A 27,059-nucleotide genomic window follows, 5' to 3' on the forward strand; every position below is an offset into this window, starting at 1 on the left:
AAACATTTGAATGTGGGAAGAGAGTTTCTCTATTTTGACAGTAACTAACTGAACACCATCTGAAAAAAAGAAAAGAAAATTGCAGTATACTGTTTTCCAAAGTGTGTCAGATTTTAAAAAATTATTAATGACATTGCTGTGCTCTGCCTGTTAAGGCATTTTACCTTAATAAAGTATATCTTGAAGAATTTGTAACCTGTGTTCTGCTCTCCTTTTTGCATGTTTGCACTGTTTGAATCCACAGAAAACAACCTTACACAGTATGCCAGTTAGCCATACGTTTTCTTTTAGATTAGTGTAAACACTTAGTGGTTAATTGCTAGCTGATAGGTATTTATTGGACTTCATGGGGTAGAACGTTTGAATTTATAGTACATTACAAATTTTTTACATGAACTATTGAAAAGGCACATTTCTTTATCTATTAGCTTTCATTTAGGATTTTGACTTCAAATGCACGTTTTTGAGTGAAAGATACTGGGCAATAAAAAGCCTGGACATTTCTGTTGGTTAGTTAGGTATGCCTTTTATCTTAGTAAGCTGGCAGTAAATTAACTGAGTTTATAAAAATCAAAGGTTTAATTAAAATGGTAAATACTGTCTGAATTGGTAATGACTTTTTTTTTTTTTTTAAGTGACACTGGTCTTGGACATACTAATGCATATTGGTATGAATTGCAGCATCACACTAAAGTTTTGTTACCACTGCCATATTAGAAATAATCTATGCACAGATGTATTTCTCATCCACGCGTAAGCTGATCTCAATACAGTGGCCACTATTAGGGGCTGGCCAATTTAATTGTAGCATAAAACATATTTTTCCTGATATGCATTTTGCCAAACGTACTATTAATTTTAGTATTTGATGCATCTTTAACTTACTTGGGTCATTTTTAAATGTATAAAAAGTGTAGCCCATTGAAACTATTCAAGGTAATGAATGTTAAGTGAAAAGGTTTGGAATGCACTCAGACATACACACTTTGTCTTTTGCTTTGCATGTCTCAGAGAAGAGGATATATAACTGCACTGAGACCAAATACTTCATATGTAACTGTGTATTAAAGTTACGAAGTTATACTGGAATAATGCTTCATTTCTGTTGCATTTCAGAGAGGTATTGAATTTAATAATTGAGGGTGTCTGCTAATACAAATAAATCTTTTCTAAAATGAAACTAAATATGCATTTCTTTTCTTTCAACAACTAAAGGTGGTGAAAAAAATAAACCTGTACATAAATCCTAAGAGCAAGTAGACAAGACAGCCTCTCCTCCACTGGGTACCAATGCTGGATATTTATGCCCAATGCAGCTTGCAGTGGTTCAGAAAATTTAAAGAGGGAAAAACTTATTCATAAAATACAATTCCTCTTGTAAATGAATAATCTAATAAAACAAGAAACCAATAATATTTGCCACTCTCAGACAAAACCAGCAACATTTACACAGTAAGGTTCTTTGAAAAGCTGGTGAGAAGGTGCGATCATTCAAACTCTAGCACAGTTAAGTCTGTACAACGATGCTTTGAACGTACAATTTCTTCACCGATTCACAAAAATATTTGGCAATGTACACTGAATAAAGTTGACTGGTGTCTACAGTATAATGTGAGCTACAAAAGATCAAAAATGTAAAAGTAGTTCACTACACTCTTCCATCCTGCAAGAAAACTACACAAAATGTTGTTTCTGAGGAACACATGCTTCACTCTGGTTTCTACTTTATTCAGTATGAGCAGTCAGATGAAAACTTCCCTTTATTTCCCCCAACAGGCAAGTTGACAAGTAATGTGGGTGACAGTAATAGGGTGTTTGCATAGTTCTAACCACCCCCACATCCACCAGATCTCAGCGCTGCCCGGTGTAGGCGCGGAACCAGGACGTGACGGAGGCGGCCGCGGAGGAGATCATGCCCCCTGCATTGCCAACTGGCTGGGAAGCCTGCATGCCACTCTGGGAAAGATCCATAGGCTGGGAGGGGATGTCACAGAAGCGAGGGCTTGGAACCGTCTCCCAGTCTGTGCCCAAGTCTGTTTCTTCATCCGTCACTGCCTCGTCTCCGCTCTCCTCCACAGGTCCAGCCTCCTCTGGTTCCACAAACTCCATAGAGTCTTCCAAGTCAGCGCTCACCTCAAACGGCCCCGTTCTACGCAGTGAACAAGAGTGTGAAAAGCTGACATACACTAATAATCATACTACTCATTTTATATTCCTGTGATGGCAAAGCTGAATTTTCAGCAGTCTTCAGTAGCTATTTTTCCACCAAAAGTTGCGAATTTAACTTATTGCACCAAAATTTGCAAATAAAGTAGCATTTCCATCCCATGTGTTCAAGAGAAAAAAATCGTCAAACTGGCGAAAAATTTCTGTAATAAGTTGCCACAGTCAGGGAAGAAACTGTAGCTCTTTTTTCCTCCATCATAAATGAGTTGCAACTCAGAGGGCACAAATGAAATGCAATAAACGCTGTCATGTTATCTTGTGTTTGGATGCCTGGTGTTTGTGAATGCAAATCATGCGAGACACTTCTGGGAGGTCATTATACCAATTCTTTTTGATGACAGCCTTTGGCTCAGGCGTTTCAGAATGATCAAACCAACATTTGAGATGCTGTGCGATGTGATTGGTCAGCTGGTTAGAGCAGTCATCCAATCACATCCTCTGTTTGAGGCATAGTCACGTCAGTTTTTTTGTTTACATTCAGTAAATGTGTTTCCGTCATAGTTTATGTGCATGTCTTGGCGGATAAAAAATGTATCCACCTCAATTGAGTGCATACATTTGTTATGCGCGTTTAAAATCAGTGTCAAATAATTAGGATGGGACCTGATTTTATCTATTAGAATTTGATCATGAATAGTGGGCTGTAACATACATGGACAATCTGAAAGTGCATTGTTCTCGCTAAGAAATAGGTCAATGTAATTTCTCACCTGCCAAGGTTCTTGTTTGCTGGAGACACTAGAAACATGATATTCCTCAAAGTGTGGTGAGGATGAAGCAGCTCGCTGTCAACATGCTAAGAAGAGAGTATAAACATGAGGTATTTGCAGAATATGACATCTCAGATCAGACTCAGCGTGTTCTCAGTTTTTACCTGGGAGAAGCAGAGGTGCAGGATGTTGGTGTTGAGCTTGTTTACGGCACGGGTGAATCGGTAGCGAGTCAGATTATCTCCGCAGAACTCGCTGCAGAGAAAATAGAAATACAGGACTCATCAGACGTCTCTGAGCTGAACAACCCTAGAAATGAAACTTAAATACTGAAGATTTTTCTGTCACATTCTTGTGTAAAAATACAGATGCTTTGAGGTTTTTAACTGAAGGTTTGACAATAAACATGCGGCTGTAACCTGTTGCACAACTTTTTCGGAAGGTTGACATCCAGAATATGAGACAGGATATTGACGAGCTGTGTGGCATAACAGAGGGCGGCACTGATGGTGTGTGCCGGGTTGATGTGGTCCAACTCTACACAAAAAATAATAGATAACACTTTACAATAAGGTTTCATTTGTTAAAATCAGTTAACATGAGCTAACATAATACTTATAAAGCATTTATCAATCTTAGCTAATGTTAATCTCAATGTTTACTAATATATTTTTAAGATCAAAAGTTGTTAGTTAACATTAGTTAATGTACTGTGAAATACCATGAATATGTTAGTTCATATTAGTTAATGTTTAAAAAGAAATGAGACCTTACTGTAAAGTGTTACCAAAATAATGATTTCAAAACAACATGTTTTAATAAATCAGACATTTTTCCTTTCATTAAATGACTTATATAATGTCACAAATAAGCATGCCAAAGATAGTGTGCTGACTTATGAGATCAATTAAATGTTTAGCTGTTTACAGTTTTATAAATCAAATCCATACTGTACTCTTCTTAAACCTAAAGTCATTTCCCAGTCTTTGTATAATGAAATACAATTATCACTGAAATTCAACATGTCTAAACTATGGTAAGAGCATGGAAAGAATATGGTTGTTGGATTGTGGCATTATACTGTATTTGTTATACATATTATTTTCTTTCCAATAAAGGGGAGCTGAAAGCATTTAAAATGAAATGATAAAAATAAAAGGATAAAAATACAAAGAACTCACTGAAAAACTGAGGTCAATTGGGTTAACTAACACTGCACTGAGAAATAAAATTTGGTTGGTTGATGCTTTAACACCACCAAGTAACAAGTTGAAAAACTTTAAAAGTGCGATTTAAAAACGCATGCTTTGGATAAATACCGTTTAATGCAGTATTTTAAAAGTGTTTGAGAAACAGGGATGTGACAGTGATGATCTGTGAATTCTGTACCTGGCCCCTGGTTCCCACTCTTCTCCTCCACCCAGCTGTAATAGGCTGAGCAGTCTCCATTACTGGGAAGTGTGACGTGTGGCCCAGTGATGCTGATGCTCGTCTCTCCGTTCTGATCGTCCCAGATCCAGCGGCCTGAGTGATAGGTGGTTCGCCTCGCCTCTGCGAGTTCACTGACGGTGCTGGAGGTCAGAGCAAGGTCATACTCAGCCACGACAGGATCCGCAGGGTCCCTGAAGGATGCAAACACTTGAGATGATGACGCATTCAAAAACTGGCCTAACAAAGTTTAGTTCATGATCTATCAATGCCAAGTGATAGTAAGCCAATTACAGTGACCCAGGAGCAACCGAATGAAATAATGTGTCCACCTCAAAGGACAAATTCATAAGCGAGAATTCAGCATGACTATTTGAGGTTATGGTGGGTATATCTGGAGGTAAAAAATATACAATATTGTTTAAAAGTTTAGGGTCAGGAAGATTTTTTTTTTATGTTTTTGAAAGAAGAAGTATCTTGTGCTCACCAAGACTGCATTTATTTGATCAAAAATATAGTAAAAATATTTTAGATTGTTAAATATTACAATTTAAAAGAACTGTTTTCTATTTTAATACATTTCAGAGTCAGAAACTCCAGTCTTCAGTGTCACATGAGCCTTCAGAAATCATTCTAATATGCTGATATATAAAATATACTTTTTTGTAACAATCTTTACTGTCACTTTTGAACAATTTAATGCGTTCTTGCTGAATAAAAGTATTAATTTATAAAAAGAATTAATCCCTTTAAAAAAAAAAAACGTACTGGACAATCTTTAAACAGTAGTGAATTATTTGCAATATATATTAAGCCAATAAATTAACATATAGGCTACCGTTATTAGCAGCACTGAGGTAGATTCAGCTCTCGTCGTGTCAGATAATTAATACGCTGTTAATACAGGGTCAGATGCCAAAAGCTCGGTCGATTTTTGTTTTCACTTTCAGGGAATAATTGACTGTGGTTAGAGAATCCTTCACTGGCATAAATCTCAGTGATATCCTGGGACTCGCCTTTTGGGGGAAATATTTCTATGCGACGCAACATTTTTCTTCATCACCAACTCCATCTTTGCACACAAAATTCTCATTTCCCATGATAATAAAATGAAGAAAGTAAGTAAATAAATAAATGAGTAAATAAACAAGTAAATAAGTACTATGGAGCATATCGCTAACTCTACTCCTACTAGTTTACTTGTTTTGGCCAAAATCAACAGTAGTATTGACCATTCCAGACTGCATTGCAACAAGCTCAGCTAAAATATTCATCCCCATGTACTGTGCTTATGCATATATTTTGATGTTGCTTAGAGTATATTTCTGCTCTGACCTGCTGCCCTGCTTCTCCTCCTGGATGTTGAAGATGTGAGTGGTGAGCTCCAGGATGTGCTCCCTCCGCACCTCAGCCAGGGCACCCAGCCTCCCCTGAAGCTCTTTGGATCTCTTCTCCAGGAGCTCGCCCAGACGTTGGTTGTGCCGCTTAATTTTGTCCCTCTTTTCCTGATGTCGGCTGGCCCTGCGCTGCAGCCGCTGCCCTTCCTCCTGGGAACGCAACAACAGCTCCCTGCCTAAAGTCAAGAAAAAGAAACAATAATGACATCAAACAACAGACTGCTATTTTATTATTATTATTATTCAGCCTTTTTCTACTTTAAGGACAAGAGAGAACTTACATACAGTTGTGGTCAGAATTATTGGCACCCCTGGTAAATATGATCAAAGATGGCTGTAAAAATAAATCTGCACTATTTATCCTTTTGATCTTTCATTCAATTTTTTTTGCAAAAATCTAACCTTTCATTGAAGTAAAGGAATTAAAAGTGGGGGGGAAATCACATTATCAAATAAATGTTTTTCTCTAAAATATGTTGGACACAATTACTGGCAACCCAGATTTTTACGAGTAAAATATCTTTGAAGTATATTCCCATTAATATGTACATTTTTTTAGCACACCAGGGTGACTAGGAACATGAAATTGTCCAGCTATGACAGGAATATACAGTAAATATGAGGAAACACAAAGGCCAAATTCCCTTAATTATCCATCACAATGAGTAAAACCAAAGAATATAGTTCTGATGTGCAGCAAAAGATTGTCAAGCTTCACAAAATAGAAAGTGACTGTAAGAAAATAGCTAGAGCATTGAAAATCCCCATTTCCATCAGGGCAATAATTAATAAGTTCCAATCAACTAAAGATGTTACGAATCTTCCTGGAAGAGGACATGTGTATGTATCATCCTAATGCACGGTGAGGAGGAGAGTTTGAGTGGCCAAAGACTCTCCAAGGATCACAGATGGAGAATTGGAGAGATTAGTTGAGTATTGGGGTCAGAAAGCCTAAAAAAAAAACAAAAAAAACATTCAAACAACCCCTACATCACCTCAAAACTGTTTGGAGGGTTTCAAGAAAAATCCTCCTCGCTCATCCAAAAACAAACTCCAGCATATTTAGTCAGACACGACTGGAACTTCAAAAGGGACCTGGTTTTAATGGTTGGATGAAACTAAAAAAGAGCTTTTGGCAGTAAACCCACCAGATGAGTTTGGTGCAACAGGGATAAAAAGTACCCGATGCCCACGGTGAAATACACTGCTGGATCTATAATGTTGTGGGCATATTTTTTTGCTGGAGGTCCTGGACATCTTGTTCAGATACATGGTATTATGGATTCTAGCAAATACCAACAGATCAAAATCAACCTGACGGCCTCTGCTGGAAATCTTATAATGGGCCGTGGCTGGATCTTCCATCAGGACAATGATCCAAAGCAAACATCAAAATCAACACAAAAATTGTGTCAAAATGAAGCTTCTGCAATGGCCGTCCCAGTCCCCTGAACTGAAAACCTTTAGAAAACGAGTCGGGTAAACTGAAGAGAAACACCACCAACATGGATCTGGGAATCTGAAGGATCTGGAGAGATTCTGTATGGAGGAATGGTCTCTGATCTCCTGTCAGGTGTTCTCCAAACTCATCAGGCATTATAGAAGACTCAGAGCTGTTATCTTGGCAAAAGGTGGTTAAAACAAGTATTGAATTAAAGGCCAACAACTTTAATGGCCAATGTGTTTTGGAGAAAAACATTTATTCCATAATGTGATTTCCCCCCCACTTTCATTTCTTTTACTTTAATTAATTTTTTTATTAAAAAAATCAAAAGGATAAACAATGCAGATTTATTTTACAGCCATATTTGATCATATTTACCAGGGGTGCCAAAAATTTTGGCATGTTTACACACTTTTGTCATGGGATCATTTTTATTGTGATACACACCACTCTTGACTTCTTCATTGCTAGTGCAGATGGCCTCTTTGAGTTGTTGGATCTTCATCCTGCATGACATGATTTTCCACTTCTGTGTTAAACAAAACACAGCCATGATGCTGAGAAATAGCTTAAAAACAGGTTTATATCTTTTATCATCTTTTAACTTTAAATTTGAGCACTTAAAACATGAACAAAAATACTTACAAGCTGGTCTGCCTCGACTTTCTTGTCCATGGCTTTGATGACTCTGAAACAAAAGGAAAATTCAGTCATTCAGACTTGAGTATTATCAGTGGACAATGTTGGATTGTGCACCACATGATGCTGATATCATACCTCTGTTGAAGATTCTCCTTTTCATTTTTCAGCTTCTGGAGTCTTTCAAGCTTTTCTGAATACCTGTTAGCAGAAATACAAAAAAAGAAATAGTGAGAATAGACAGAATATTCCACAACATGGAAGTTAATATATATATATATATATATATATATATATATATATATATATATATATATATATATATATATACATATATACATATATATATACACACACACAAACACTTAGCCTAAGTTAATAAGAATACTGTCACATTTGGTAACATGACTCAGCTAAACCTTGGTCAACACGTTTGACATGTCAAATATTGCCACAAAGCTCCTTTACAAAACTTAAATAAGCCATGACAACACTTTTAATTATGGATTTAAAACATATTTAATAGCCACGCCACTGACATCTGACAAGAAATGAAAGAGAGAGCTGAAACGTGCACCTCTTTGTTTGTCTGACAGTTTGTTTACATTATTAGCAGTTAGCATGCTAGCATGTTTGGGCCATGAATTAGCTACATGCTATTACAGGTGTCTTCACAGAACTCATCTAAACCCCGAAAACACTTAAAATCAAGGGGAAACGTGAGCTTAAATAAAAGAAAAAGATGCGAAAGGGATAATACTGAAAAATGCTAGCACGCTAAACTGTATTAGCATACATCGTAAATAATTAAGAGGAAAAAAAGAAATAAAAACACACCTCTCCGGATTTCTCCCGTCAAAATACACGAAGTCCCCGTTCTGAATGCACCGAGCGCAAGTCAGTCTGCGTCTGGCGGTGTTGCAGAGCGGACATCTCTCCACGGCAACAAACAGCCCCTCTGCATCATCCAGCGCCTCCACCATGACCGCGGCAGCAGCGCCAGCGCACGCCGGCTGAAGGTGCTGCAGAGGCGGATGGGGTCGTGCGGGCGCCCGGGCCTCTGATCCAGGCTCTGGATGCTCTTCACCAGGCCCCGAAGACCGGGGTTCGCCTGATAAGGTACAAGCCATGATGATACAGGCACTATGAAGAATAAAAGTTAGATTTACATGATTTGTGTTTAAAATATTAAAATAAAACTCTGGTCCTAAGGTCTCTATAACCAGCTGTGTGTGATGGCTGTCTGCCCTACGTACCATGTGACGTATGTTTGTGTATGTGCTGTCACGTGTGTACTGTGTGGTGGTGGGGGAAACATTTACCATAACCATACTTGAATCCAAAATGTTTCTTGAGCACCAAATCAGCATATTAGATTGATTTGTCAAGGCTCATGTGACACTGAAGACTGGGGTAATGATGCTGAAAATTCAGCTTTGTCCAGGAATACATTTTTTTTTTTTAAATAGATTCAAATAGAAAAGAGTTATTTAAAATTGTAATAATATTTCACAATATTACTGTTTTTAATGTATTTTTGATCAAATAAAAGCAGCCGTGGTGAGCATTAGAAACTCTACACTAAATCACACACATGAATAGTATCCAAAACAGAAGTGTTCAAGTTTATTTACCTGCATCAGCAAGAAGCAGTTCAACATGTACAATAGGGACAAAACATAGTCATAACTGAAGAGGATACTTTATGTCTCCATTCGAGAGTCCACATAGGGCAAAGCTGAATATTTTAACAAAACATTTGCTCTTTACAGTACACTTTTCGGATGCTCTGTAATCTCAGCAACCCTCACTAATGCAGACATTACAAAGTAAACATAAAGACAATAAACAAAGTGCAATAACAAAAGTTAGATTGAAATATTGCGTTCAAACCTTTGAAGTACCACTAACACATACAAAGCACATCATTATAGACAAATATTCGCATTATGTGCAGTGCTTCTACTGCTTCCTGAACCCTTTCAGGATGGGGTAAATATTTTCAAAGGCTTCATAGATCTCTGCCCGCTCTTTCGCACCTAAAATCATAATAACATAAAAATAGATTTACAAAATTATTTCAATGCATGGCCGCCAAATATGTTTTTAAGGATGCACTAAGTTAGATTATGCTAGAGAATTACCTGTGAGCACAACTTTTCCAGATACAAAAATCAGCAGCACAATACGTGGCTTCACCATGCGATATATCAAACCAGGAAACAACTCCGGCTCATAGCTGTAGGGGTAAAATGGTTGACTGGTTAAAGACAGGTGTTACGATCTAGTCAAGTCATATAATATTGTGGGCCAGTAACCATCAAACTCATTTATGACAGACAGACGCCCGTCCAGACCTGCTGAACTGCTGGTGAGTGAGGACCAGGCCTTCTAAGCGTATAGGAAAGCAGACATCACAACTTCCAACCATGTTTTGGATTTTGAAGTCAAGGAATTTGGCAGGGAAACCGAGTTTCTGTACCACCCGGGCATATTTCCGTGCAGCAAGGCGAGATTGCTCCTCGCTGCTTGGAAAGATAAACAAAGGAAAAGGAAAATATAGGGTAAAAGACACTGACATGTGAGACCATTTTCTGAGCTAAGTTTGTCTGTTTTACAGCCGTACTACCCTAATGCATCATAGTTAGGAGTTTTGAATATATATATTATGTATACCTCTTGGCTCCAGTGCAGACCATTTTTCCAGAGCTGAAAATGAGAGCGGTAGTTCTTGGTTCACGGATCCTCATTATAACTGCAGCAAAACGCTATACATAAGCAAAATTTGGAGTTATGATAGTGAAAATACCTGGAACAGTTTATCATAAAGAAATTGTGCACCCAAACATGAAAATTGTGTGTGTGTGTGTGTGTGTGTGTGTGTGTGTGTGTGTGTGTGTGTGTGTGTATGTATATATATATATATATATATATATATATATATATATATATATACCAATCTTTATGTCAACAGAGTAAACAATGACAGAATTTACAGGAACTGAAAGCTACATAATGTTTGTCCATGATTTAATACAGTTCTATACTGGGTTGTACATATAAACTTCAGTAGGAAAGTACCTTTGGGTTGTATTCAGCATTTCGAGCTTGAAGTGCAATGGATTTGAGATCCAGAGGACAAGCAAGATTCACTGTTGACACAATATTCCTGTGTATTATCAAAAACTGGTTTGGAAAATATAGACTGGCATTGGTCAACAGATGCATTCCTCACTAAAATCTAGCATACAGTAGCGGGTCGTTCAAAAGTAATCACTCTTTACATGTGCAAAGGTAACTTACTACAGACATTTGTTTTGGTGAAATTATGGAGTCAAAATATTTTACAGCCTTTTCTGCAACGCTTGAAAAAGCTCTAGGCCTATTTGATGCCATAAGTTAGATGCTAAAAAGAATCTCAGATACACACTCTTCATATTTTCCCTATATAATGTCTTACTGTAATTGTGGGATGATGCCTGAACTCTCGGTCACTGGGGTCATGGGGGTCATAGGAGTCATGGGAGTCATCGGGAGACTGAACTGTGAGGTGTTTTTGGCAAAATTACTGGTGTCAGTATCTGCCTCTGTCGACTCTCTCGGTGGACAGTCGGTGTAAACGCCACTGTCCTCATTCCTGCTGTCATTCTCAGCCTGTGGCGGCTCATCTTGAGTGCTCAGTTCATCAGGTAAGAAGCTCAGGTCCAAGTCCTCAGTGAGATCTTTCTCCTGAGAGGTTAAAGAGGACAGGAAAGAGGAATCCTGGAGCTGAGAAGCAGGACCCTGTAGGCCCAGATCCCCCTCAAAGATGTAATCAGATGAACCCTTAGAAGAACAGAAAGAAGAAGTGAGAAATACATTAATGGCATCTATTCAATCAATTAAGTTTAACAGACATTTATTGTTAGGGAGGACCAACATTCCAAATAAAAAAATTAAAAAACGTAAATTACATTTATTAAAACAATAAATTAACTACTCATCTTAAATGTATGACTAGCATAGCAATATATAATTTGTCTGTTTATTAATTTCTGTAACATATCACATGTATTTATTACTGTATTTCTTTCATATGTTTCATTATACATTTTCTTATTTATTTATAATTGCTTCATTTATGTGATAGGAACATGTGCATCACGCTAATGTTGATATGTTTTCAGATAACACATTATACTCACCTAAAACAAGCATTTCAGCATTTAATTTAACAACTTACAAGAGTATGGTCAAAGTAATTTTCGAGGGCTGCCTCCTCATCCATGTTCCTTATGGTCCATTGGAAGAAAACGGATTTCCATAAAGTAAAGTTTCCCAGTCTTAGTGTTTCTGTAGCTGTGGATGTGATCTAATTGGCATCAAGTGTGGAGCTACTCACAGAGGCGTGACAAATCATGCCATCAAAACTGAGGAGTTAGTTCTTTCTAGTAAGCTCAAATAAAATATTTTTGTAATAAAACAACACACTTACTAATTTTTTGGCTTTTTGCGCTAACAGAAAATAACAACTTAAAAATACAAATATTTTCATGCAACGCAGTCTCCGGACAGTAGAGGGAGACAGACACAACGCTGTAAACAGTCACTTACGCGCATGAGCGGAAGACAAATTATATCATTTTAACAACGTGAGTTGTGCATGAGCTGTCACAAATCATTTCAAACTATTAATGGTTAAATGTATAGTTTTTCGTGTATAGGTACCTTGGCATGCATGAAAAGAAAGTATATTATGTGTATTTTAAGCTGACGGACAAGTCAAACAGTCAAAATATTGATTCCATAGAAACATGTGGATAGGGTTATGGATGCAGTTAAAGAATGCTTGAGGGATTTTCCTAAAGAAGCTCGGGGTGAGTTCATTGGCTGTCTATTGGCATCTGAACATAATTATTTTATATATATATATATATATATATATATATATATATATATATATATATATATATATATATATAAACAACCATATATAACCATATAATCATATGCCGATATTAGATATATAATTTACATGCAATAGAAAATCTACACAGTATCCTTTTACAGAATATATACACAAATATTTGTTGCACCAAAATATATCTTTAAACACAGGGTTTATCAATCTTTTAGATGCCACAGACCCCCAAAATATGATGATTCGCAAAATCTAGCTAATTCGACATCTAGCTAAAAGATAGCTATTATTTTTATTTATAAAGACCCAATTAATACTATGAACATATTATAAATGTGTAAACAATTTAGTTTCTATTAGCCTTCATTACATCATGTTTTTTACTCTCTGTAAGTTGCTTACTTACTCTAAGATGTATTTTATTCATGTACTGTACTTTTTATCCAAAATAAAAAAATACACTTTAATCAAATGTATTATTTATTTAAGTCATATTTCATTTAATTCACTCAACTTATTTATTTACTAAGTTTAATCTTATTTTTAATCATTTATTTTTAAAATAAATAAATACTGCTTTTCTCTAAACTTTTCCACAGACCACCTTGCACTGCAAATTAGATTTTAACCCAGAATACTCCAAAACATAAGTAATAATTTTTTTGTTGAAAGCCTTGTTATGACTTGTATATCAGTGTGATATGGTTATGTCTTCTCATCCTTAGAGCTTTATCTTAATGATGCAGTGCCATACCTAGATGGGCCCCTCTCTTCACTTCAGTTTTATCGGGACTGGATTGGACCCAATAAGCCCTGCATCATTCGCAACGCCTTCAGTGATTGGCCAGCTTTGTCTAAATGGAACCCCACTTATCTCAGGTGAGCCAATCAGATGATCAGATCAGCCAGAGACTTCTAACTTGTAAACCCAATGCCCTGAAAATGTTTCTATGAAACTATGTCATATTTGTGCAGAGAGAAAGTGGGTTCCAAAGTCATCAGTGTGGCCGTCACTCCAAACGGATACGCAGATGCCATAAACGGGAATCGCTTTGTGATGCCAGAGGAACGTCAGATGACCTTCACCTCTCTGCTGGATATCGTAGAGGGGAAGGTGAAGGGCAGTGGTGTGTTTTATGTTCAGAAGCAATGCTCAAATCTGACTGAGGAGTTACCAGAGCTGACGGGAGACGTAAAGACTCACATTCCCTGGATGAGTGAAGCACTTGGTTTGTCCACACATTTTACATTCAGTTTCTACCTGGAGAATGGTTGGTTGGTTGGAGAATGGCAAAATAATGTGTAATGTGGATTCTGAAATTTTTTTTCCAGGAAAAAAGCCTGATGCTGTAAATTTCTGGCTTGGGGAGGAAAGCGCTGTTACATCAAGTGAGTTTGTCTTCACTTGTTCATAAACATCAAATATTGTAAACTTTAAACCAGTGGTTCTCAACCAAGAGGCCTCAGCAACATTCTAAAGGGGCCTCAAGATGAAATAATTTAAATTGTTTAAAATAAGACAAACAAGCATTAAAATTTCCACAGTTTTAAAAATTAGATGAGTAAGTTTAGCCTCATTTTAAAAGTGTTTTCAAGACCTAGAAAACTCATGTAAATTAATAAGATCTTAAAATGCCATAAGCATTTTAATAATAAGCATTCAAATATTATATCGTGTAGAAATTGTGAGTAAAAAATATTTTTAAACATTCTTATTTTTAATCCATATCCAGAAAATAACAAATGACAAAAATGTCATGCAAACTCATTGTTTAAAAAGAGCAGGAACCTTAAAACTTCTGGAATCTTGGAGAGCCTTTGAATATTGTTGTGCACAGTAACCTTGGAGTCAAAAAGGTTGAGAAACCACTGCTTATTTATGTACCCATTTTTGTGAGTGAACACAGTTTTGTTGTATCTGTAGTGCATAAAGATCATTATGAGAATCTATACTGTGTGATCTCTGGACAAAAAGAATTTATTTTACTTCCTCCGACTGATAGACCTTTCATACCATATGGTAAGGAGTTGTTTCTCTATCCTAATCTTTTATTTTGCTTGCTTAGCTTAACATTAAATGCTTTAGGAAATGGCCTCATGGCTCTGTCTATTGGCATTGTTTTATTTCCTCCTCATAGAGCTCTACCAGTCAGCGACATACAGACAGAAAGAAGATGGCATGTTTGAAATTGTGGATGAGGAAGATTCAAGCAAAGTGTTTAAGTTTATTCAAATTAAACTATTAAAATACATTTTTCTATTAACTTTATAATTATGAATGTGATGAATAAATGTGATCAAATTTATAAATAAATTATAATTTTCTCAATATATTTCCATATCTTGTATATCTCTTTCAGGTTCCCTGGATCCCTCTTGACCCCCTGAACCCAGATTATGAGCGATATCCCTCCTATAGGTTGGCTAAACCTCTGCACTGCACTGTGAAAGCTGGAGAGATGTTGTACCTGCCCTCCCTGTGGTTCCACCATGTGCGGCAGTCTCACGGCTGCATAGCGGGTTGGTGATGTGACCTCCAACAAGATTGCTAACAATAACTAACTTGCTAACTTGCAGGGATGCACAGAAATGAAAATTCTGGTCCGAAACTGAAAATTTAAGATGCATTTGGCCGAAAACCGAAAATAAGGAATAAATGAATTATCAATTAATTAAACAAACTTATTCAATAATCAACACTCATATAGCTAAAACATGAAAACAGTAAAACAGTTAAACATAAGGCAGATTTATATAAACTTTTTAATAATATAAGTGTTTCTACTCCAGTTTGTACAAACTGTTTTATTGACATCTTCCCCTGCTTGAAACACTGATTGAGCGATTACTTGAGACAGGGTTCATTTCAGTAAGTTGTACTGTATCTTTCAACATTCCCTCTGATGTTCATTCATTTATTTGGTGCCTTAACTAGTATTTAAAAGGAAAAGATGATCGGTTCACATGCCGCTTGAACTGAGGTGCTTCAGCGATCTGTCACGCCGTATTAAAGAACGCCAAAAATACATATATTGTTTGAATTTTGTAATAAATCGACAGAATTTTAAAGTTAAAACTTTGCTTCATATTAAAAGTAGTAAAGCAAAAAGCTTTCTGTGATTATTGGATGACAAGTTTTGTTCAAGCATCTATAGAAAACATCTCTACGCTATGGGGGCGCCCTCAGTGTCACTGGTGTTTGAATACTTGTACCAAACATGGCAATCTTATTGACCAACGGCAGTCCAATAACGTCACAAGCAGAACACCCGCGAGTAAAGAGGGCGCCTGCAAAATACATAACTCTTTTGTCTGAAGGAGACGTTCAGGCAAACCTGATGCATACCTGATGCATGCTCAAAAGGTGATCTAGCATTTGTTAGAAAATTACTATGAAGCCATACAAGCCACATATAAGCCACCGCTTCATAGTATTTTTCTAATCAGCACTAGATCCCTAACTAACAAAATGGATAAACTGAAACTACAGGTAGCAATGAATATAATCGTTAAGGACATCTGCATTTTGCAAATCACAGAGACCTGGCTTCATTCATTTATTCAGGACATGGCTATCGAGCTAGCAGGGCGTTACAGTACATCGCTATGACAGGACCAGGGAATCCGGTAAGGGCAAAGGGCGGAGGGGGTTGTGCGTGTATGTTAACAACAGCTGGTGTACTAACACTAACTGTGCGTTCACACCGGACGTGAATAGCGCGTCAAATTCGCGCCTACCGCGTCTAGTTATACGCTTGACCACTTTGTGTCCATTGTAAAAACAAAAGTTTGAAGCGAAATTTACGCGCGTCACGCGCATCAGAGGCGAAAGTTTCGAAACCCGTTGGCGGCCATCTTTTTACAAGATGTCTGATGTTGATCGATCATTTATCGAGAGAGTCACCACTCTGTGTTTGCTCTAGAGAGCAGAACAGCGGCGCAGGAATTTTGCATTGACTTAACATTGAAATCACTCGCGCCTGACGCGCTATTCGCGTCCGGTGTGAACGCACCATAAGACTAGACAGTCACAGCTCCTTAGACCTGAAGTATGTGACTGTTAAATGCAGGCCCATATATTTTCCTCGGGAGTTTACTGTGCTGTGGTCATGATAAGCGCAGTGTATATTCCACCTGATGCTAATGCTCGGCCCTGGGATGTTTATATGATGCCATTAGCAGCCAACAGAGCAGGTATCCCGAGGCTGTACACATTATAGACTTAATTATAGACTTAAATCATGCAGAATTGAAAGCAGTGCTCCCTAAATTCCACCAGCACATTAAGTGTGCTGCTAGAGGTGCAAATATACTGTACAGGTTCTACTCCAATGTCAAACAGGTCTACAAGGCTTAACCACTATCACACTTGGGCCAGTCTGAGCACTTGCCCATGCTCCTAATGTTCTGTTACATCTAGGATTGTTAAAACATGGCCTGAAGATGCCTTTCATCGCCTACATGATTGTTTTGGAAGTACAAACTGGGATGTTTTTGAAAACCAAGACCTCGAGAAGTACACTGCGGCTGTCCTGGGCTACATTAAGTATTAAATGGATATTGACACTGGGTACAGGCATATCAGGGTCTATCCCAACCAGAAGCACTGGATGACAAGAGAAGTCCAGACTTTCACCACATTATATCCACCAGATCACAGTAGCCACACCTTCATTGTGGAGGAGCAAGAGGTCAAGCGCACACTGAGGGCTGTGAATCAGAGGAAGGCTGCAGCTCCCGATGGCTTCATTGGACGGATTCTGAAGGACTGTTCTGACCAGCTGGCGGGGGGTCTTTGCTAAGATCTTTAACCAGTCCTTATCCCAGTCCACCATTCTTCCCTGTCCGAAGTCCTCATTTTTAGTCCCACAGAAAAAAAAAAGCCTACCGTTAGCAGCCTAAATGATTATCTCTTTATGACTATCCATCTGCCTCTGGATAAAGGACTTCTTGTCAGATTGCTTCCAGAGGGTCAGAGTAGGCCCCTATATCTCCTCAGCCCTCAGACTGGTTCCCCTCAGGGATGTGTGCTGAGCCTCCTACTCTATACCCTATATATACTCTCGACTGCATCCCAGCACACTCCAGCAATAGAATCATCAAGTTTGATGATGACATCACTGTTATGGGATGCATCTCGAAGGGTGATGAGTCTGCATATCGGGACAAGTTGGAGCGGCTGTCTGTGTGGTGTATAGACAATAACTTGGTCCTCAAAACCACCAAATCCAAAAATCTGATCATTGACTACAGGAAGAATAAAACAGCCATTCAGCCTTTTCTCATCAGCGTAGACTGTGTGGAGAGGGTTTCAGACTTGCAATTCCTGGGAGTCCACATTGATGAAAATCTGACCTGGAATGCTAATACCACAGCACTTTAAAGTGCTGCCCTAACAAGAAGGAAGGCCACCAGGCTACTCTAGGGAGCCCTCTAATCAAAGGAAGGAGAGAAACAAAGGTAACATTCTTTAACCTTGTGCCCAGTAATGTTATTTCCCAGACTCCTGACCCCAAGGAAGCTCGGGCCCTACTTAAAGCAATATCACTACTTCAAAACCCAATTCAAAAAGCAATGATCTGGGGAAGGAGGTAGACAAGTACTGGGAGTATCATAAGTATCCATAATAATCTCGTACACCTTGCTCTACCCCTAATGCGTAATTGAGCAGCTTTTGTAAAGGGAGCCTGCAAAGACCTGAAACCTTAGTAACCTTACCACCTTCACTGGAATTCAGGCTGGAACCGTGCTGGTAGAATGCAACTCAGGATTGGGCACATGTCTGTTGCCTGGCTACCAGTTTCTCTGTAGCTTGCTAAATGTTAATAATACAATTTAAATAAATATCTGATCATCCTCCAAAACATGGATTTAAACATAAACATATTTATCTCATATCATCTGTAAACTCTTGTGTTACCAAGACAATGGCTAACACATTTGTATTCCATTTCAAAGAGCTCCATTATTAGCCCCACCGTATCCACATTGGGCTGGGCCAGATCGGCATGGAATGGAATGGTTAAGCAAAGAGAACGGTTGGGCCCGACAGTGAAAAGCAGCTATGGTTTTCCATTACCCTTCTCTACCAAAGTGGATATTCAGGCAACTTGTCTTTACAAAGGACAAGCAAGGCTATATAACTGCTGCTATTTGAGGGGAAAGCCTAAATCCACACTCTTATGTCAAAGGGAGGGAGATGAAAGCAGGGCAGAACACAGGGTGTCCAGTAACTCTCATCGTCCAGGCCTTGACCCTACAGGAGCTGCAGGAGAGCTTAGGTCCTACTTAAAGATGTTATTGGTGGAGAGCAGCTCATATTCTGCCTATAGCCACAGTAATGTACTTAAGATCCACAATATCTAGTGATTAGACTCACATAGAGCATCCGTCCAAAAGAGAGCAATACCCCTACTTCAAGACCCAGAAATTTTTAGATGGGGAGGGAGATAAACAACACATAGGAAGTTATAAGGTCCCTATGTCCCATTCATCTTGCTTTTCCTAACCGGGATGCCCATTCAGTACGTTAGCCGTAGAGAGAGATGAAAGCAGGGCATTAAGTATGCCCAAAAACACTTACACCTTGGCTCCTACCCAAGGGTGCCTCCGGAGAGCTTGAATCCTACTTAAAAACTCCCAAAAAGGAGGACAGCTCATCCCTACTTTAATTAATCACCTCCATTCAAGGATAGCAACACACTTTCTCTAGAGAAGTGATAAAGAGGCGGAAATGATCCTCTGATCCCAACCTCCTTGCTCCATCCTATAGAAACTTAGAGCAGTCTTTAAAGGGAGCCTGCAAAATGATCTCTCTGTAGACCAGCATTACAGTCTACCACCTTCAAAGAGTCATGTAAAAGCAGGGACCAACTCGCTATTGTCCCATGCTCTCATTACCTAGGTTGAAACCATAGGAGGCTCTGAGCATTGGGTAGGAAAAGGCTATACCCATGCATCCTTGTCAAGGGGAGCTAACCCCACAGTATTTGTTTAGGGAATGGTGAGAGAGACTGATAAACATATGGTTCCAGTCTTCAACCCCTTGAAACAACACTTAAGGCACCTGTACCCCATTAGAAACCCATTATAAAGGGGTATAGAATAGGGGTATAATTGAGCGGCATAGGTACCACTCAATTCATGTTTTGAATGTGAATAAATAATCCTTTAGCATTACAGTAGCATCCTGTTAGCAGGGAAGCATCCTCCGAGAGGCTGCGCTCAACCCAATAAACTGTTGTCCCAGAGTCTGAGCAGCATATTTAGCCCAGGTGACAACAGGGAGTTATTGTCCATTTATGTAATTTGTCCTTCTACCAGGCCAAAAAAAGGAGGCCAATGACCCCAGACATGCCACTAATTGGCCAAAAGAATGTTTGCATCAAACAATATCTTTAGATGGTAGGATTCATGCTATATCCCCTTTCACTGCTCAGTCTCTATTAGTGACAGGTGCTACACGTACTGGCAGGAGACTAACAATCTTCTGGTAACAGTAACCCCCAACTAAAAGGTGAGGGCCATAAGGATTTCCACAACTACTCACCATACTGAGCCAGTACATAATCAAGGCAAATTAAATCTAACTGCGATCAATACATTAATCGGTTAGCTTCAAATCCTGCTTAGATGAATTGTGGGAGGGGGAGGGAGGATAACATTGAATTAGTGATCAGCTGTTCTCTCAGAGCACTTCCTAGTAATGACCTCCTTTAGGTCCTGCCTCCTCTTTTTAGCTGCGAGGCACTTCTGCCCCTACTATTCAAAGGTGGAGGGCACGAGCAGCCACACTAGTCTTCTGCTCCTGTCTCCAAGAACCTCTTGGAGATGGGTCAGTAGGCTTAAAGGAGGCAGAGGGTCTGGACTCAACCTTACAGGGGATACATCTCCTTGAAATCTCCTTGAATCTCTCCACCACCGTCTCAATGGAGATGCCAAAGAGACCAGAAGGTGAGGTTGGGGCATCCAGGAGGAAATACTCGTATTTCTCCTTAATTTAAAATTTAACCATTGGGGTGTCTCCATCACCACCACAGCCACCATAGAACGGCCAGTGGCCGCAACAGTCTGCTTGGTGGCCCAGAGAGCCGGGTCTGTGTTATGGCACAGTTCCGCTACTGCCTTAGGAGACAAACCATGTCCCTGGTCCAAGTCCTTAAGCAGGTCGGCCTGGTATGCCTTCAACACTGCCATGGTGTGCAAAGCACCACCCGCCTGGCATACGCCTTGCCTATGAGCCACGAGGGGGTTTGCCACAGCTTCAAACGCAAAGCTGGAGCCTTGAATGAAGATGCCTCATCCTCAGAGATAACCCATTAGTGGTTCCTCCACAGGAGGCATCTTCACATACCTGTGCTCACCCAATCCCTCCACATTTTAATAACTCAAATGTTGGAAGGGAAAAACGCAAGCCGAGTATGGTTTCTTCCATGACTTCACATCAGTGTGAAGATCAGGGAGAAGTTGGTAGGTTCACAGGGAAAGACTATGTGCTAAATGACTACGAGCAACTTCCAATTTCTCATGCGACCAGGACAAACTCATCCTGTGCATTGCACGGGCCAAAACATCCAGCAATTCCCCGTATGCGGGGCTGGTGGGAGAACTAGACTCAATTGAGACATCATTGCACGGTCCTCCAACCACATTCAGTAATTCAGAACCGGATGATGCCAGCAAGATGCTTTATGGCTAATCATAAGAACCATCAGAATGCACTAAATCAAGCAGATTGCTTGACCTATCCTGAGGAGATCGGGAAATAGTTAATGCTTCCCCGATTCCTCGGCCAGCTCAACACTATGAGTGTAGCCGCTGCACTGCCTCAGCATCTGCAGGGTTGATTAGACAATCACAATCGGAGTTTCCTTACCACAAACTTGTTACAGTGAACACATCTGGCTCATCACAGAAAAAGTGATTTTAATGTCATTTTAAACCATTCAAGTGCAAGAAGACTAGTTTTTTTGTGCTGCACACCAATACAAAACATGCACACAGAAAGCCGCCTCTCATACTGAATAATGCGCAATACTGAACTGAGTTCTCTTCTGTGTCTTTTTGCACTTGAATGGACAAATACACAGAAATGTCAAAATATTCTCTAAACAGTTGGTTGTGTCTTTAGTTAACGTAAACAGTTGACAAAGAAAACGCATAACCATATATTGGATCCGTGCAGCTCTTAAAGGGACAGCAGCCTAATATTCCTGCTGTTGTTTCTATAAAAACGTTAATCAAACAAAAGATAAAGAGAAAATTCACTCGCTATTCACTCCTGACTGAATAACTTTTGTAAATACACTGAACAAAATTATAAACGGAACACTTTTGTTTTTGCCCCCATTTCTAATGAGCTGAACTCAAAGATCTAAGACTAAGTACACAAAAGGCCTATTTCTCTCAAATATTGTTCACAAATCTGTCTAAATCTGTGTTAGTGAGCACTTCTCCTTTGCCTAGATAATCCATCCACCTCACAGGTGTGGCATATCAAGATGCTGATTAGACAGCATGATTATTGCACAGGTGTGCCTTAGGCTGGCCACTCTAAAATGTGCAGATTTATCACACAGCACAATGCCACAGATGTCGTCACAGAAGTTTTGAGGGAGCGTGCAGTTGGCATGCTGACTGAAGGAATATCCACCAGAGCTGTTGCCCTTGAATTGAACGTTCATTTCTCTACCATAAGCCGTCTCCAAAGGCATTTCAGAGAATTTGACAGTACATCCAACCGGCCTCACAACCGCAGACCACTTGCAACCACAACAGCCCAGGACCTCCACATCCAGCATCTTCACCTTCAAGATCGTCTGAGACCAGCCACCTGGACAGCTGCTGCAACAATTGGTTTGCATAAACAAAGAATTTCTGTACAAACTGTCAGAAATTGTCTCAGGGAAGCTCATCTGCATGCTTGTCATCCACTTCGGGGTCTCGACCTGACTGCAGTTCGTCATCGTAACCGACCTGAGTGGGCAAATGCTCATATTCAATGGCGTCTGGCACTTTGGAGAGGTGTTCTCTTCATGGATGAATCCCGGTTTTCACTGTACAGGGCAGATGGCAGACAGCGTGTATGGCGTTGTGTGGATGAGCGGTTTGCTGATGTCAACGTTGTGGATTGAGTGGCCTATGGTGGCGGTGTGGTTATGGCAGGCGTTTGTTATGGACAACGAACACAGGTGCATTTTATTGATGGCATTTTGAATGCACAGAGATACCGTGATGAGATCCTGAGGCCCATTATTGTGCCATTCATCCACGACCATCATCTCATGTTGCAGCATGATAATGCACGGCCCCATGTTGCAAGGATCTGTACACAATTTCTGGAAGCTGAAAACATCCCAGTTCTTGCATGGCCAGCATACTCACCGGACATGTCACCCATTGAGCGTGTTTGGGATGCTCTGGATCGGCGTATACAACAGCGTGTTCCAGGTCCTTCCAATATCCAGCAACTTCGCACAGCCATAGAAGAGGAGTAAACCAACATTCCACAGGCCACGATCAACAACCTGATCAACTTTATGCAAAGGAGATGTGTTGCACTGTGTGAGGCAAATGATGGTCACACCAGATACTGACTGGTTTTCAGACCCCCCCGGACCCCCAATACAGTAAAACGGCACATTTTAGAGTGGCCTTTTATTGTGGCCAGCCTATGGCACACCTGTGCAATAATCATGCTGGCTAATCAGCATCTAGATATGCCACACCTGTGAGGTGGATGGATTATCTTGGCAAAGGAGAAGTGCTCACTAACACGGATTTAGACAGATTTGTGAACAATATTTGAGAGAAATAGGCAAAAACGAAAGTGTTGCGTTTATAATTTTGTTCAGTGTATATTTGTGTTTATGTTATTTATATAGTGCAGTGTTATTTAACATTTGATTATAGTTTTTGTACCTGAAAATTAAATTTTGTACCTTAAAACAGTTTATTTCAATCGTGTCTTTGTTCAGTTGTATTTATTTGTGTAATTGCTTTTAATTAGTTTATTTGATATTTTTTATTTACTGAATGTTTACTTGTCTTTAATAATGCTTGATATTTATATTAGTTAGGCTTGTTGTTTTTGCTATGATGTTTTTGCAATGGTATTTTTACTACATAGGATAAAGTTCCTTGTGTAAGTGTTCTTTAGCCTGTTGATTTTTGTTCATTGTATTCAGCTACAATGAAATGTTTTGCAATTAGACTTAGAATAAATGTGAATTATATACTTTTTTTTACCTTATTGGAATCAAAATTAGAATCGATAAGAATCGGAATCGTTAAAATTCAAACGATGCCCAACCCTAGTCAACAGGTGTAAGGAAACGTCTACACAGAGGAACACACACTGCTGAAAACTCTTGCTTCCACCTGACATTTTTTGTCCATGTGCTCAAAACAAACGGCTCCAAAAGACAAAAGTTTTCGCAGGTGCTCTGCTTGCGACGTCATGGACTGCTGTAGCTTATCCACGTTGTTTGTATAAAATAGATGCATAAATACAGTCGAAACATCCCATCGGAGAAGCACTGATTAAATGTCTTTTTCGGTCACTGATTTTGGCCCTCCAAAACTATTTTCATTAGCCAAAACTTTGATGCATCCCTCCTTGCACATTCTGTTCTGTGCTCTTATGGTCAGTAATGTAAATAATCATGATTAATAATGATGTTTAACATGTTCTTTTTGTCTTGGCAGTGAATTTCTGGTATGACATGGAATTTGATATCAAGTACAATTACTTCCAGCTGGTGGAGTCCCTGACAAACGCTGTGGGATCACTATGAGACTGTTATCACATAATATATCCTGTTCAAAGGTGAAGATTAGGTTAATATATTTGATTATCAACAACTGGTGGCTTTACATGTGAAGATTCAAAGACTTCATGATTTTTTTTAGTGTTTTAGTGATATGGAATAAATATTGCAATAAACAATGCAGTTTACCATGTAATAAATACAGTTTTATTTGTTTGACTTCTCTGAGAAAGAGATTTCAGATGATAGACTGTATAAACACTGAGAATAGAAACACTTGACTTCGGTTTGGAGCAAAAGGTAAGACAAAGTCACAAGTTTCCAAAAAGAAACAAGTTTCTTAGAAACTATGGGTCCATCTGTAATCCTAAACTACGTCTTGATCAATTGGCCATACGTTACATGAAAGCAGAGCTAGTCACCACAGAGATAGCGCTGAAAGCTGATGGTTTGCATGATTATTCATGAGGAGCAGGTCAAGCGTACAACCATGCATTCTAGTTCAGGGAGCAAGCCAACCCTAAATTCTGCTGTTCTTCATGCATATGTAGTGTATTCATGCTGATTCTCACATAGTGCTTTTGTTACTGATGCAGTCCTACTATACGGTTTTCACTTCTGCTACATCACTGAAGCCCTATATGTTATATATCATTTTTATCTCATGCATTTTTACTCTCTCTTAAAGCCACAGCACTTTTTATGAGATAGCAAATGAGAGCATTTGTTGCATACCAAATGGGTCTTAATAAATCTATTTTACTACAAGACTGTCAGTGCAATCTGCCATTGGTGAAATAGGGTGTATATCAGTTTTTTTGGCTACTATGAGTAAAAATTTGCATTGTTGTAATTGCACAATATGCCTCTTTTGTTGTTAATACATTTGTACCCACAATCCTCAAAAGAATGTGACAGAGGTGGAACTAAGCAACAAGTCAATAAATAGAATTTATGCATCTCAGACACCAGGAAAGTTGTAGCTGTACTGAACTAGTTGCAGTGTTGACTCAAGCTGGGTGTACACTGTGCAATTTTGTTTTAGTTTTTTTGTCAGACTGTACAAAATGACACCAGTAAAATCCTGGATAAAAGGCAATGGTGACTGTGACATCACCTGTATCTTATATCATGCTGTATGATATGCATCTTTGGTCACGACTAATGGCATTGGCTGGGTGTTTACATTATTAATCGTGTCACATTCTGACATTTCATTCACAAAGAGCATGTCATGCTACTTTATCATACATTACATTTTTTAGAACCCCAAAATCGTACAGTGTGCACCTAGCTTTGGTGCGATTTGTATCAGTAGAAAAGCTGGACACAATAAAATATGTGCAGGTCCATCTATAGAAGTTACAGTACACTTAACATTACAATGCCTTCATTTGAATGAATGGCTTGTTTCCACCGAGCGGTACGGTATCAGGGCTGCCAACTTTTGAGTTTAGCTTGGAGTGAGATTTTGTGTGTGTGTGTGTGTGTGTGTGTGTGTGTGTTGGGGGGGGGGGGGGGGGTAGGATACTGGTAGGATACAGTTTTTATTATTGCTTGACAAAAATTTCAAGATTTCAATTCCATTCTTGTGATTTGATTCCGATTTTGATTCAATATGGACTAAATTGGATACATGTTTATTTTAAATTTTATTTAAAAAAAATAATCTCACCTAATGCTGTAAACATAGAGGGCCCAATCTGGTATTATTAAAGGTTAAAAATAACAAATTAAATTAAATATAATGCAGTTTTTGTTATAATAACAATTATTTAATGACATAAGTAAATATATAATAAATATGTAATATGGTGCTCAGCAAAATATCTCTAGCTATTTTTTCTATTCAGTTAACATGCTATGGTCATTAAATGGCTTTCGTGAGGTGAATGTAACGTTACGTGACATTGTTCTCCTGCTGTTATATTGACCTCTTTCCGTGGTTGAAAAACACTAATTGGTCGATATTATGTATACTTTCGGTAAGTTGTACTGCATCTTTAAATAAAAAAGTAACAGATGATCGGTTCACGTGCACTTGAACTGACTGAGGTGCTCAGCGATCTGTCACGTCACATTTACAAGCGGCAAACCTATTTTTGTCTGAATTTCGTAATAAAATTGACGGAATCTAAGAGCTGAGAATTAGTTTAATATTAAAAGTACCCCTTTGCTCCGCAATTTTTCTGTGCGTGAGAAAATGGATGTGTGGCGTGAGAGCGTGTGAAAAGTGTCAATTGCGTGTGTCTCACGCTCAATGCGTGAGAGTTGGCAGCCCTGCGGTATGCATTTTTTTACGTTTTGATTGTCAGAAGTTGGGAATGGTACCAAAATACCGAACCTTAGCACAGTAATCCGGTACCTAAAGGTTGGAGCTAGACTCCCTGCAAAACGTTTATTAGTTGACAGAGAATTGTCGCTTGCTAAGGGGAATGACAACACAAGAGGCGCCATTTTTTAATATACAGTTGAAACACAATACCGTTTCAACAAAATGTGAGAAGCAAGAACAAGATCTGCTGTATATCCACCATTGTTGTTTAC

At 38.9% G+C, this 27,059-nt stretch overlaps 3 protein-coding genes across 7 annotated transcripts; 1 reads left to right on the plus strand and 2 right to left on the minus strand.

Moving 5' to 3' along the window:
* Positions 1 to 701: 701 nt before the first annotated feature.
* On the minus strand, positions 702 to 9,185 carry atg14 (autophagy related 14). Of its 2 annotated transcripts, XM_081347189.1 has the most exons (11): positions 9,101 to 9,185; positions 8,682 to 8,987; positions 7,983 to 8,045; positions 7,851 to 7,893; positions 7,653 to 7,734; positions 5,700 to 5,937; positions 4,326 to 4,558; positions 3,356 to 3,473; positions 3,101 to 3,191; positions 2,937 to 3,022; positions 737 to 2,149 (listed from the first exon to the last, which is right to left on the minus strand). In XM_081347189.1, exons 1-11 carry the CDS (start codon positions 9,160 to 9,162, stop codon positions 1,852 to 1,854), a joined length of 1,620 nt encoding a protein of 539 aa, XP_081203315.1. In that variant the 5' UTR covers positions 9,163 to 9,185; the 3' UTR covers positions 737 to 1,851. The 2 variants fall into 2 exon arrangements, with proteins under 2 accessions (XP_081203316.1, XP_081203315.1); XM_081347190.1 differs by having other exon boundaries at positions 702 to 2,149; positions 8,682 to 9,145.
* A 202-nt stretch (positions 9,186 to 9,387) lies between these two features.
* Positions 9,388 to 12,431, minus strand: tbpl2 (TATA box binding protein like 2). 2 transcript variants are annotated; one of them, XM_081347195.1, is made up of 7 exons: positions 12,067 to 12,431; positions 11,305 to 11,669; positions 10,926 to 11,013; positions 10,521 to 10,612; positions 10,202 to 10,369; positions 9,989 to 10,083; positions 9,388 to 9,883 (listed from the first exon to the last, which is right to left on the minus strand). In XM_081347195.1, exons 1-7 carry the CDS (start codon positions 12,109 to 12,111, stop codon positions 9,807 to 9,809), a joined length of 930 nt encoding a protein of 309 aa, XP_081203321.1. In that variant the 5' UTR covers positions 12,112 to 12,431; the 3' UTR covers positions 9,388 to 9,806. The 2 variants fall into 2 exon arrangements, with proteins under 2 accessions (XP_081203321.1, XP_081203320.1); XM_081347194.1 differs by having other exon boundaries at positions 9,423 to 9,883; positions 10,202 to 10,372.
* A 6-nt stretch (positions 12,432 to 12,437) lies between these two features.
* jmjd7 (jumonji domain containing 7) lies at positions 12,438 to 25,728 on the plus strand. Of its 3 annotated transcripts, none has more exons than XM_081347191.1 (9): positions 12,438 to 12,475; positions 12,634 to 12,700; positions 13,470 to 13,623; positions 13,720 to 13,973; positions 14,077 to 14,133; positions 14,669 to 14,764; positions 14,883 to 14,959; positions 15,105 to 15,264; positions 24,451 to 25,728. In XM_081347191.1, the coding sequence occupies exons 2-9, from the start codon at positions 12,652 to 12,654 to the stop codon at positions 24,537 to 24,539; spliced, it is 936 nt and encodes a 311-aa protein (XP_081203317.1). In that variant the 5' UTR covers positions 12,438 to 12,475; positions 12,634 to 12,651; the 3' UTR covers positions 24,540 to 25,728. The 3 variants fall into 3 exon arrangements, with proteins under 3 accessions (XP_081203317.1, XP_081203319.1, XP_081203318.1); XM_081347193.1 differs by lacking the exon at positions 12,438 to 12,475 and adding an exon at positions 16,310 to 16,371 and having other exon boundaries at positions 12,493 to 12,700; positions 15,105 to 15,268; positions 24,451 to 24,543; XM_081347192.1 differs by lacking the exon at positions 12,438 to 12,475 and having other exon boundaries at positions 12,493 to 12,700.
* The last annotated feature ends 1,331 nt before the right edge of the window (positions 25,729 to 27,059 follow it).

Source organism: Scardinius erythrophthalmus (genome assembly GCF_964197995.2).
Source record: "Scardinius erythrophthalmus genome assembly, chromosome: 19".
NCBI lineage: Eukaryota > Metazoa > Chordata > Actinopteri > Cypriniformes > Leuciscidae > Scardinius > Scardinius erythrophthalmus.